The sequence below is a fragment of the Prunus mume genome, linkage group LG8, assembly GCF_029339155.1.
Source record: "Prunus mume cultivar Tortuosa linkage group LG8, ASM2933915v1, whole genome shotgun sequence".
In the NCBI taxonomy this organism is placed as follows: domain Eukaryota; kingdom Viridiplantae; phylum Streptophyta; class Magnoliopsida; order Rosales; family Rosaceae; genus Prunus; species Prunus mume.
The window spans coordinates 10,681,077-10,693,612 of record NC_142705.1 but is presented as its reverse complement, the minus strand read 5'-3'; the positions used below and the strand labels follow the sequence as shown (position 1 = coordinate 10,693,612).

The 12,536-nt window shown below is 38.3% G+C and overlaps 2 protein-coding genes across 3 annotated transcripts; both read left to right on the top strand.

The window, feature by feature from the left end:
* The first annotated feature begins 31 nt into the window (after window positions 1–31).
* LOC103341749 (uncharacterized) lies at window positions 32–2,654 on the top strand. Of its 2 annotated transcripts, XM_008245295.3 has the most exons (5): window positions 32–505; window positions 624–862; window positions 1,383–1,495; window positions 1,954–2,094; window positions 2,197–2,654. In XM_008245295.3, exons 1-5 carry the CDS (start codon window positions 247–249, stop codon window positions 2,450–2,452), a joined length of 1,008 nt encoding a protein of 335 aa, XP_008243517.2. In that variant the 5' UTR covers window positions 32–246; the 3' UTR covers window positions 2,453–2,654. The 2 variants fall into 2 exon arrangements, with proteins under 2 accessions (XP_008243517.2, XP_008243519.2); XM_008245297.3 differs by lacking the exon at window positions 1,954–2,094.
* A 7,272-nt stretch (window positions 2,655–9,926) lies between these two features.
* Window positions 9,927–12,016, top strand: LOC103341750 (small ribosomal subunit protein uS11x). Its single transcript, XM_008245298.2, has 6 exons — window positions 9,927–10,058; window positions 10,426–10,545; window positions 10,634–10,679; window positions 10,994–11,079; window positions 11,239–11,368; window positions 11,695–12,016. Exons 1-6 carry the CDS (start codon window positions 10,056–10,058, stop codon window positions 11,760–11,762), a joined length of 453 nt encoding a protein of 150 aa, XP_008243520.2. The 5' UTR covers window positions 9,927–10,055; the 3' UTR covers window positions 11,763–12,016.
* Window positions 12,017–12,536: the final 520 nt, after the last annotated feature.

Genomic DNA, 12,536 nt, shown 5'->3' with positions numbered 1-12,536 from the left:
GAAGGGAGTATGCATATTTGTTTTAATTGCATATGAAGAGAAATGACCAAATCAAACTAAACCAAATTTGTCACTAAATGAATTTATTTGGTATTATTATGCTACTAGTATGAGGCCTAAATCGAACTAATGCAAATCTGATATTACATTACTTTGATGTGCAGTGTGACATATCTATTCCAGGTTAATAGTTTGTTGCACCAAACGACGTCGTGGTAGTCATTATTAGCACAGTCTGTATTTTTAATGATCCCTTTGCCCAAACGTAGCGCCAAATCCCCCATGGCGCGAACCATCGGAAACAAATCGGGTCTTCACGACCTCCTGACCCGATTCGTTATCTCACGGCGGCCATTGCAAACCGTAGCATACGAAGAGCTCCGGCCCTCCACTGACACAAAACCCTACCACTCCACCGCTTTTGTCCTCCATGGCCTCCTGGGCTCCGCCAGAACCTGGAGATCTTTCTCTCGCACCCTCCTCTCCAATCTCTCCAGCCCATCTGGTATCTCGTCTTCTCTGCTCAATTTATTAATTCCTCTGTTTTCATAAATACACTGATTTTGTTCTGACAAAAAAAAAACACAACTAATTTTGTTTCTTTTTTCTTTGATTGTGTGTAGGTTGGAGGATGGTGCTTGTGGATTTGAGGAACCATGGGAGGTCAGCTGAGATCGAAGGTCTGAACCCACCTCATGATTTGGTCAATGCGGCCCATGATTTGGCTCATTTGATTCAGACTCGAGGTTGGGCCTGGCCCGATGTTGTTCTTGGCCACTCGTTTGGTGGTAAGGTTGCTCTGCAATTTGCACAAAGCTGTGTTCTTGGTCACTATGGTGGCTCTGCTAAGGTGCCCAAGCAGGTCTTCACTTTGCCCCTCAAAGTCTTGTCCTTTCTCTTTGGCGCTGAAGTTGCTTTGAGCTTAATAAAAAAAAAAACCTATAATTATTATCTTAGTCCGGCAAAGTGAATCAAAATGTGGAAGTTTTTGAGTGTAGGCTGTTGGGTCTTTCCTTGATGCAAAATGATTATATATTGTGAGTCAAAATAATGTTTTGTGGGTTGTGGAGTGAGTGAGTTCTACGCTTTTTGGTTCAAAGAGCTCTTTGCTTTGCATTTGTAGCATCTCTCGGATCAACTATTGGGACCCCACTTGTAGCTTCTTGAACCTTGAATGTTGAAAACTCTCCAACCAGTAAGCAAGGTTTTTAGGGATTTGGTTATGTTGCATAAATCTTTAGTTTCATTGTTTAGTTTTACAAGTACTGCTGCTTACCAGACTGGTTTGTCATTTTAGTATGGCTCCTGTTGTCAAACAGGGCCTGTGGGCTAGTGAGTTTTACCTTTTGATGCCCTTTGTATTTTCTTTGTGACCAGAACAGCTCTGGGTATTGGATTCTCTTCCAGGAGAAGTGAACCCTGAAAACAGAAATAAGGAAGTTGAGAGAGTTTTGCACACATTGCAGAGTCTACCTTCATCAGTTCCATCACGAAAGTAAAACCTCTTTCTTCTTTTGATGAGTTATTTGGTTATTGTGTGTACTTCGATGGTGTAGTGTCTTAGTGTTATGGCGTAAACGTTCAGAAGTTGGTGCCTGGTGGAGTTCTTTCTAAGTGTTTTTCTGTATGCTAACCCCTTCGGAGATGACTATATTCCAAAAAGATTTTAAGTTTATTCAGATACTTTAGTTCTTCATACCAAAAGTGTGTATCATATAGTGGAAGATGTTACTCAAAGAATTCATCTGCTTAATAATGTCGGCACATACAAAAGCCTTGGATTCTGTCTAGCTTTACATTGGTTAAACTTGAACAGGTGTCAAGTTAACTCCATTTGTAGAACCCTTGCTTTTTGCTGCAGAATTTGGTTGTGTAAGGAGTTACAAAATTATCCTGTGCCTGCCCTTCATGTTTCCAAGTTCTTTATGTGATAAATCTGGTTCTTGGCCTCAGGTGGCTTATGAATCATTTGACTGAACTTGGGTTCTCAAAATCATTGCCACATTGGATAGGCAGCAACCTCAAGAAACATGGAGATCACGAGACATGGGCGTTTGATCTTGATGTTGCTGTCCAGATGTTTAATTCTTACCAGTAAATATCTCATTACTTTGAGATCAGTGTTTAGTAAAAGCAATGGAAATCTTTTTCCCTCCCCCTTACCCTTTCATCTTCTGTGATTGTGAATTATTGCAGGGAAAAGTCTTATTGGCCTCTGTTGGAGCACCCCCCGAAAGATATGGAGATAGCTGTTGTGCGCGGTGAGAACAGTGATCGTTGGGACGTGGAAGATATTGAACAGCTTGAAAGCCTTGCCAAGCGGGAAGGAGATGGATCGGAGGGGAAGGTTTCAGTTCACGTTCTTCCGGAATCAGGCCATTGGGTTCATGTAGACAATCCAAAAGGACTTCTTGAGATTGTGGCACCAAAGATTTCATCCCTTAGACCATAAACCATAGTTGGATTTTAAAAGTCATCTACCACAGAAGAGATATAGTGGATTAGTGATTTCTTTCTTATGATTTTACCATTTGTGCTGGCACCCAGCACCTTCATGGGATGAATGCGTCTGTGTTAATAATATTGATACTAACTCTCTAGCCTTAAATGTACAAACCTGAGAATTACAAAATTTATGCTTGCATTTAGAGATATATCCTTTTGTATTTCAATTATTCACTTATAATAAGCATTTTTATCATTTGGCTGATCTTTTCTGGTTTTTGGATTTCATCTGGCTCTAAATTATAAAACTCTTTACCAGTTGCTAACATGGGAATTTGATTAATTGAGAGGCATCTTCTTCATTCTAAAAACTTCTTTTTTTTAATTAATTGGGGCGTGAGATTCAAACTTGAAATATTTTTCAACATTGAAACGAAAAGTACATTTAGACTAAAGCTAGTTGATTTATTTATTAACTCCGCACAATTTGCTAAACCTAATATGGAGTGTCATATTGAAGTAAAATCTCTTAACTGCTTCACTACCTAAGTTGCACTATATGAAGGTTCTTCATCATATTATAGAGGGGAAAGGACAGCGAAAAGAAAAGACAAAAACAAAAAATGAATGACCATTGATATGCAAATATAATTTGATTTAAAAAATACTTTAATGAGAAGAGAAAAAACAGAAAATAATGGCGGGTTTTAGAAAGATATGGAGATAAAATTTAAGTAAATTTAGGTTTTAGCTACAAAAAAATTTCACTTTTGGAAAAAGCCAAAACTTTTCCGAAAAAGACAAAAAAACATCTCAACTTTCAAACTAAAGACATGCAAATGTAAAAGATTCCTTAGAATTCCAAAAATAAATAAGGGCATTTTTATCCATTTTGGCTCTTCAAAAATATTTCTCTCCCTTAAAATTTGTGCTGCGATTATGCCTTATGCTTGCAAGCTCTTGATCCAGGAACTCCAATCGACGAACATTGTTCCTCTCGTAACACCGGCGGAGGCGGACAAGGAATGAAGTTGTCAACTATTGACTTTTCTTGACACGGCAAAGTACAAATTGAAAGGTGCCTGCCTTCAACGTATTCTAGTTTTCCATTGTGAGGCAGTTGCGGCATGACAAAGATGTTGGCTTAAGAAATTGGAGGTGATTTTGAAATAGTAAATAACAGTGTTGTACATATCAACTGGTGTACATAAATATGCCCCTTCGAATCATCTCTCTTCTGAAATAATTTAATAATTGAGAGAGTCAAGGATTAAAAAAAAATAAAAATTCAAACCCTATGAAGCAAAATATCCAACCAAGTCGAGCAAACGACTCAACCTAATGAAGAAAAAAATCGAACTCTATGAAGAGAAAACCGAAAACGAAGAAGAAAAAACCAAAACCAAATGAAGCAAAAACCTTATTCATATGAGGCAAAATATTTAACTAGTGATACAAAAACAGACCTTTAGAGCAACTCCACCTATTTGCCCCTTGCCATAGCAATAGGGGGCTAGGGCAGCTACAATTCACGTGAATAGTGGTTGCCCTTGCAAATAATATTATGTGTTTCACTGTTATCATGGCAAAGAGCAATTATTATTCATTTTTTTTTGTTTTTTTCACAAATTTTTTTACCTCAATAATTGATTTGGATAATATTTTTTGGATAAGATTTTTGGGTTCCTACATGTCAAGACTATTCATAATCGGATAAATTTTCTGGATAAGATTTTTGAGTTCAAATTTCGGATGAATTTCAAAATTCAAAATTCAGATAAATTTTTGGGTTCAAATTTCGGATGAATTTTAAAATTCAAAATTCAAAATTCAAATGAATTTCAAATTTCAGATAAGATTTTTATCCTATCAAATCAAGCCATGTGACATCTCTATCTGGCCAAAATTTTCTATAAAACCAGATGCTCAACTTATTACCTCTCACACCACATCTTTTTATATTTTCATTTCTTAGAGTTTAGAATTCATACTTCATTCTCAATGGAAGATTTGAGGAGATGCTTGGAGAGACAAGAGCAAGAAACAAATGAGAAAATCCGTAGACGAACTAAAAGGCAAAGGTTGCAGAAAGAAGAAGATGAACAAGTTGTCATAACAGTAGCTTTGCTAGATGAAGAGAACCAAGGTCGCCGTCGTGGTTCACAAGTCGGCCGTGGCTCGAATGTGGACAGACATAGACATTCTCGGGGTAAAAATCTTTTGGAAGATTATTTTATCCCAACTTCTTTGTACTATAATGTTGATTTTCGAAGGTGATATAGAATGCAACCTCATTTGTTCAATAAAGTCATGCATGATATTTGCAATTATGATGCATACTGTTCAAAAGTGTGATGTTGCTGGGGTTTTGGGACTTCTTCCGGAGCAAAAGGTTACAACTGTTATAATGAATGTTGGCGTATGGTTTATCTGTTGATCGTGGATGAGATTGCCCGGATGGGGAAGTCCACTACGTTAGAGGCCTTGGTAAGATTTTGTGATGCAGTTGAAACTCATGTACACTAGGGACTACCTGCGCAGACCAACTCCCAGGGACCTCCAACAGCTTCTACAAAAAGTCGAAGCTCGAGAATTTCTAGAAATGATTGGTAGCATCGACTGCATACACTTGCAATGGAAGAATTGCCCAACTGCTTGGCAAGGAGATTACGGGAATAGAAAATGCCAAAAAAGTATCATCCTTGAAGCCGTTGTTGGCTTCGACACATGGGTTTGACATGCCTTCTTCGGAGTTGCACGATCCCAAAATGACCTCAACGTGCTGGGTCAATTCTCGGTCTTCAACGATGTTTCGAGAGGTGCAGGCCCGAATATCACCTATCAAATTAACAATACAGTGTACCAGATGGGGTATTACTATTATCTAGCTGACGGCATCTACCTGAGGTGGACCACATTTGTCAAATCCATTCCAAATCCCCGATCCTAGAAGCAAAAATTATTTGCTTCATATCAAGAATGATACAGGGAAGATGTCGAAAGGTATTTTGGCATCCTTCAAGCTCGATGGTTGATTATTTGAGGTGCGGCACGTATGTTTGATGAGGAGATCCTGAGAAGCATTATGATGACTTGCATCATCCTCCATAATATGATTGTGGAGGATGAATATGATTATGATGCTATAGAGGTCTACGAACCGGATCCCATGAACACGACCTTGACACGAATTTATGAAATGCCCATGGCGCCAAGTGGAGAATCATTTGAGCCGGATCCATTGGTTAAGGATGATCGTTTCATGAACCGGATGATAGATCGATATACAGAAATGCAATCTTCGTATATTCATGAAAGACGTCAACTTGACTTGATGGAACATCTATGGGCGGTGAAAGGCAATGAAGGTGAATGATGAAGTATAGATGCTTTGGTTAGGTTTTATTTAGTTATGGTTTGGTTGTGTTGTTTTTTTTTATTATTATTATGATTTGGTTGTGGTTTGTTATTATTATTGTGCTTTGGTTGTATTTTTTATTATTTTTTATTATGTTTTGGTTGTGGTTTTTCCTTTTAATTATGTTTTGTTTGATGTATGGAATATGTTGAATAAAAAGATAGTTTATTAAATAAAGAAAGCCAATACAAGTCATTAAGAATTACTACTGCTAAAATAAAATACATGAATTACAACAACTTTAATACGAAACATGAAAAATACAAATAAATAAAAGGTATGCCAACTAATTTAATGGTTTTGATCATTTAACCAATCCGTGTTGCTAGGCCCATCATTACAGAAAAGTCTTCTTCGCATAACATCCCTTCGTTCTAACTTCTAAAATTGTTTTGTTTCAGGAGACATATGGCTTGTATCTATGGCCATGGTTTCCCGATCCTTCTTGTGAATGATTTTTTTGCGCAAAAACTCCATTTTTTGAAGATTTTCTGCTCGAATTTCCATCTCATTATCTTGGTGTTTCCTCTCCATTTCAATTCTTATGGCGCTCTACCTTACAATTTCCTCCAAAATTTTTGATGTATTATTGCTAGAACTACTCCATTTCTTCGCCTTTGCAACCTTTCGGTCAATGGGCCTCAGCTCCATTTCGATGAGTGAGTCTTGACTCATAGGGGAATCGAGAGGTGAATTCGATGTCGTTGAATCACGGAGTGGTGTCTCGTTTAACATAACGGTGGAACCAATGAGAATAATTCTGAAGCGTTTGCAATTTCTCACCACCTCCCAACATTCATGATGGTTGAAAGTTTTTTTGCCTTGCCCAATTGCACCAAACCACATCTGTGCTTGAATCATCTATTAAACAAAAAAATAATGGAAATGCAAGACACGAGACAATGACTAATTTTTACCCAAGACTTTGACAAGAAAACATCTTCCATGGTGCTGCACGCCCCTCTGGTTTCGATAGAAGAAGCCATAAAGATAAGAAATAAAAATAGAATTTGAAAGAGAAGAAAATGTTGAGTAAAGAGTGAATAATAGAAGTAGAAGAAAATGTATGAGGATTTATGTTGAAAGTGAAGGGTATTGATAGATATTTATAGAATGAAGAAGTTTGTGCTAAAATAGCCATTTTTCACAACTGACAGACCCCTGCAATTTCCCTGAAAAAATCGGCGGACTATCTTGTGCCGACATCACATTGATGCCGCCCACTTACTAAGAATCCAAGACATCCTACCAAAATTTTGGCAGAGTCTCCCCTGTAAAATGTTCAAACCCAACAACATTCAACCTGCATAATTTACATAATAAATATATTCCAATGCCAGATACTTTTAACATACAACAATCCAACATAAAATGGCCTCGGCCTCAAGTAGCAACCTAACATGGCGATAACAGAGTATCTACAGAATTTGTTTACAACAAGCAGGTTGAGTAGAAGGAATTTACAGACCCTAACAACTAACTGAAAAGTTTGGAGCTATAACTGTCAACGCTTCTAAAAGAAACTCTGCACAGGCGAAAACAGAAATATGTGAGTGGACAAAAATAAAGTTTGGACTTTAAATCAACATAATAACCCCACCATGTAAAAATAATGCTCTAGCATGCAGTTTCACAATCCAGAAACCAGAACTCAAAACACAATATTCCAAAGTCCAATACATCTCCACATCTCAAATCCACAACTCATTTCCCAATGATATGCAACTCTCATCAACCCGTAAATACTGATATATATATAAATATATAACTATAAGTATAATATAATATATACTTCTCTCCATACTAATGTACCAGGGAAACAATCCAGGGGGATTGTTAATCGCACGCGAGATTTCCGAACACTAACCGCGTCCGGGGATGAGTAGTCAACCGGGGGACGGAACTCCATAGCTCACACGCCGGCACTGCCAACAACACGTGTAGCTCACAAATCTCATAACAAGTCTTACGCGCGCAGCGGTATCATCACCCCACGCACGCCAGCGGCGTGTGTGATGATACTCAAGCAATATACATACTCTTCCCATACGCCGGCACTGCCAACGACACGTATGGAAAGTGTCTCACACACCGGCACTACCAACGACATGTGTGAGACCCGCAATCTCATGGCCTTCCCACCCCACCGGCACTGCCAACGACGTGTGTGGGAAACCTAGTAACTAGGGAATGGTACTCACCTAACATACTCATACATCTAACAACCATCCCTCAAACTCACATCTTTCCACAATCTCACCACAACAACCTCTCATACTCTATACATAGACAATATAGATAGTCATCCCAAAATCCATATCAACATATTCATCATACTCAAATATATATATATATATATATCCATACTCAAAATATATTGCCAAGATGTATAAGAATATTCAAATCCATCAACCAAATGATTATTAAATCAAAATCACCATTTAAAATATATGCACAAATCTTTCATCAATAAAACCATGCATATACTTAAAACAAAGTCCACTCACAAATAATCCCAAGCTGCCCGGCCCCGAGAGGGTCTGCTCTTCGCTTGAATAGTCAACCGAAGTACCTATTTCGAGATACAAACCCTTGATTAAAATAACGTACTTCCAAAACAAAAATTCACAAAAGGAAATACTTAAATCCCCAAGTTCCCGGTGCGTGTATGTCCAAAGGAATATCCTAAGGTCCGGTTACAGGTTTGGGAATCGCTTTCCGACCGCACGGTAATCGCAATTTCCCTAAACTTCAAATTATTGAATCGGAACATCCGGGGCTCCGATTCACGATCCGCGAATTCCTATAAGTTTCTAAGAGTACCTAGATCAACATACTTCAGTTTGGAAACGATCCAACGATTAGAACTTATCGAACCCGGATAACGCACAATATGCGAAATCCGTTCGATAGTCAAACGATATCCAAATTGAGATCCGCAAAATCCTACGCACTCGTGACAACCTAAGGATATTATCAAGATGAAAAGCAACTTCACCCGCCTTGCCCACGCGCCGCCACACGCGCCGGCAGAGCGCGGGTGTGTAGAGAAATTTTCGGCGACGGAAAATCTCCAAATTACGAACCACCCTTCCAATCCTAGATACTACTCGACAAATGAAGTATCTTTTTCAACTACGGCAACGTCCAATTCGGACGGCAAGTGGCCGGAATTTCACATTGAAAATCGGCCAAAACCTAGGTTTCAAATTCGTGAATTTAAACTGCAAATCGATCAATTCCTATGCCACGTCAGCTAGAACACGAAAATGGATGAGAAACCTCACCTTACCCGTCGAAAATGGTGGTGGTGGAGAGATCAGTGGTGGAAGTTCCATCGATTCCGGCAGCTTTTCTGCGTTTTCGCGAATCCCGAAGGTTCTGGAGCTATCTTGGCGGGAAGAGAGAGGGAGAGGTGGCGGTTGAACGGAACCGGTCTCGTCGGACGGGTGGTCGGAGGTGGTGGTGTGAGGAGTTTTCCGATCCGATGAGCAGTGACAAGGAGGGGGAAAATCGCAAGGGAGGAGAAGACGCGGGAGAGAGAGAGAGAGAGTGAGGTGAAAATTGGAAAAATCTGATTTTTACTCCAAACTTTTCAAAATATTTACGGTTTCGCCACCGAACTTGTTTTGATCACCAAAATTTCGTTAAATCTCGATTCAAGCCTACCGCCTGTCTACGGTTTCGTCTCAGTACCACCTACGCAACCAAACCACTCGTGGTCCCAAAATCTTCCCGGATAAGAAATTGACCAAAATTACCCTTAACCCAAGAGTAAATTAATATTTTCTCTTAATTAAATTAAAATATGAAATAATTGGAGTCGGGGTGTTACAACTTCTATTCTATAATAGCCCTATCTCAATGCCATAAAGCAAACCATAATTGTTAAAAATAAAAATACAAAATTAGTGTTTCTTTATATTTTTTTGCAAAAGGTTTTTGTAGTATTTTATTTCATCACTAAAAAAAAGAAAGAAAAAGAAAACAAAGTGGTGTAGTATGGTAGAGAAACTATACAATTAGGAATTAAAAGGGTAATCAGGTCATTTCAGAACCCATAGAGAAACCCTAACTATAAATCTCAACAAGAGATATAGCCATCTCATCTCGGCAGGCAGAGGGTTTTGAAAGCGCTGAGCTTGAGCGCCACAGTTGTGAATAACCTCTAAGTAATCGCCTGCTTGTAGCCATGGTAAGCAACTTTCTCTTCATCTCTGCTTTCTGTTGCATCTGCTTCATCCCATTTTCCTCTCTTCCTGATCCATCAGTATTTTATGGTATTTACATTCTATGGGGCTGCCCAGAAAGTGAAAGCAAAATATGAAAAGAACATGGACTTTTTTTTCTCTCTTTTCTCGCCAACCAAACACAACATGATTCAACTTTCGTGGTGTATTTTTTCAGAGGAGTAGATTTATCAGCAACTTTGTATTTTGATCTTGTTTATAATATAATTTTCCGATGCGCTTTATCATTTCTACTATGGATTAAGCTTAGAACCATTCAATTACTTGTATGAAGTTTTGATTTTTTTTTTCTTCTTTCAATTGGTTTTGTAGTCGAGAAGGAAGACCAGGGAGTCCAAGGAGGAAAATGTCACTCTCGGACCTGCTCTCCGGGATGGAGAGCATGCTTTTGGTGTTGCTCATATTTTTGCCTCATTTAATGATACATTCATTGTAAGCACTATCATATTCTTCTTTTATCTTGTAACCATGATTACTTGTAGTTTAAGTTATATATAAATTTCTTGTTTTCTAATTGCAGCATGTAACTGACCTGTCTGGAAGGGAGACACTTGTTCGCATCACTGGTATAATATTCAACTTCTCTTTTGTTAATTGAAATCATGTTTTGGTATTTTTTGCTTTGGAATTACATGGTTGGAATTCCCCCCAGTAATTGAGTCAACCCATAATTAATTGTAGAGCTTTTTCATCAAAACTAGTGATGTGTATGAATGTATGAATGATGGGTGCTCAAATATTAATGTATTTGTTTTTTTTTCTTCATTGTTAATGTTCTTCATAAACCGGGCAATTTAGTCCTGGCATTTCAAAGATAATTTTCTTTTGATTATGCCTCTGCTGTTGCTATAATACCTTATCACCTTTTTCCCAAATGCAGGTGGTATGAAGGTGAAAGCTGATAGAGATGAATCATCACCATATGCAGCCATGCTTGCGGCTCAGGATGTTTCTCAACGGTGCAAGGTCTGCATGTTTTCCGTCTACTGGTTTTCAGTTGTATACTTTGAATTATATGCCTTGGTGGATGATTATGTCAATTGGCTACTGCATTACCCCGCTTGTTGATGGTAATTTGATATTATGCAGAAAACTGCTTCTTGACTCTTAGTACTGATTTTGCAGGAGCTTGGCATTACTGCTTTACATATAAAGCTCCGGGCTACTGGAGGGAACAAGACTAAGACTCCTGGTCCTGGTGCCCAATCCGCACTCAGAGCCCTGGCTCGTTCTGGCATGAGAATTGGTCGTATTGGTAATTTCCTTTGCTGTTTTATTTCTGTCTGCCTTGCTAAATTTATTATGCATCCATATCTTTTTTACCCTTTTCTCCCACTATTGGTTTTAAATGTGTTCTGTGCCTCTCCTGATGCTTTGAACGCCCAAGTGATGATTGGTAATTCTGGAAATTTGGTCTTATGGCTTTGCTGCTTTTAGAGGACCTATGTAAAGCACTTAGAGCTCATGCCTGATATACGATAATTACTTTGGGTTTCTAAGTTAAACATTTGAGGTGCTGGTTTTGTAATTTTCAATCCTGAGTGCAGTTCTTGATGTTTTTTTTTTTCCCTGTTTTGGCAGAGGATGTGACTCCAATTCCCACTGACAGCACTCGTAGAAAGGGTGGCAGAAGGGGAAGAAGGTTGTGATTGCTTTCAATTGTGTGGTTTTTGCTGGCGATGTGGTTTCTGGGATATTTCTGTTTTGGATAAAAAAAATTATTATCAGCCTTGTTATCGGCTCGGATGTAGTTTCAAACCTAGTTAGATTATTGTGCCGGAAAAGAGAACTAGAATTTGATTTGGTTGACAATTATCATTTGAGCTTTACACATCAAATGCTGTTATTCACTTGTTTCTTCAAGGTTTTTAATCGGATGCTGGATTCTATGTTTTGTTCCTTATTGAGCTGAAATAATCGGATGCTATTAATTAGAAAATAGGTAGCCACTGAAATAATCATGAAATCTAAACACTGAAGGCTGTCAAGTTTAACGAAACCTTACCGTGTGTGAGGATAAAAGAACGAAAGGGACGCTTACACAAAAATTCTACTAGAGCAGTGTTAATTTCACTACCTGTGGTTGAGCAGGACATACAATTACTAAGCTTCTCAGTCCAATAGTAATGTTAGAGACAAATTAAATACTCCCATTTCTCTCTATACGCTGGTGTGTTGAACTTGATTGGATTGTTTCAATTAAATTGAAAAAGTGACCGAGTCATTGTTCGGTATTCTAGGACTAAACTTATTGTGTTTTATAAGACTTACGCATTGGCTCATTAGAGCATGTAAGGCTAAGGCAAAGACAAGGTAAGGGCTGTTACTATTCACGTGTATAGTATCAGCCTTGCCTTTTATGGTTCCATCCCAAAAGGTAAGGGCAAAGGCAAATAAAAAAAAAGAAAAAGAATATGCAACAA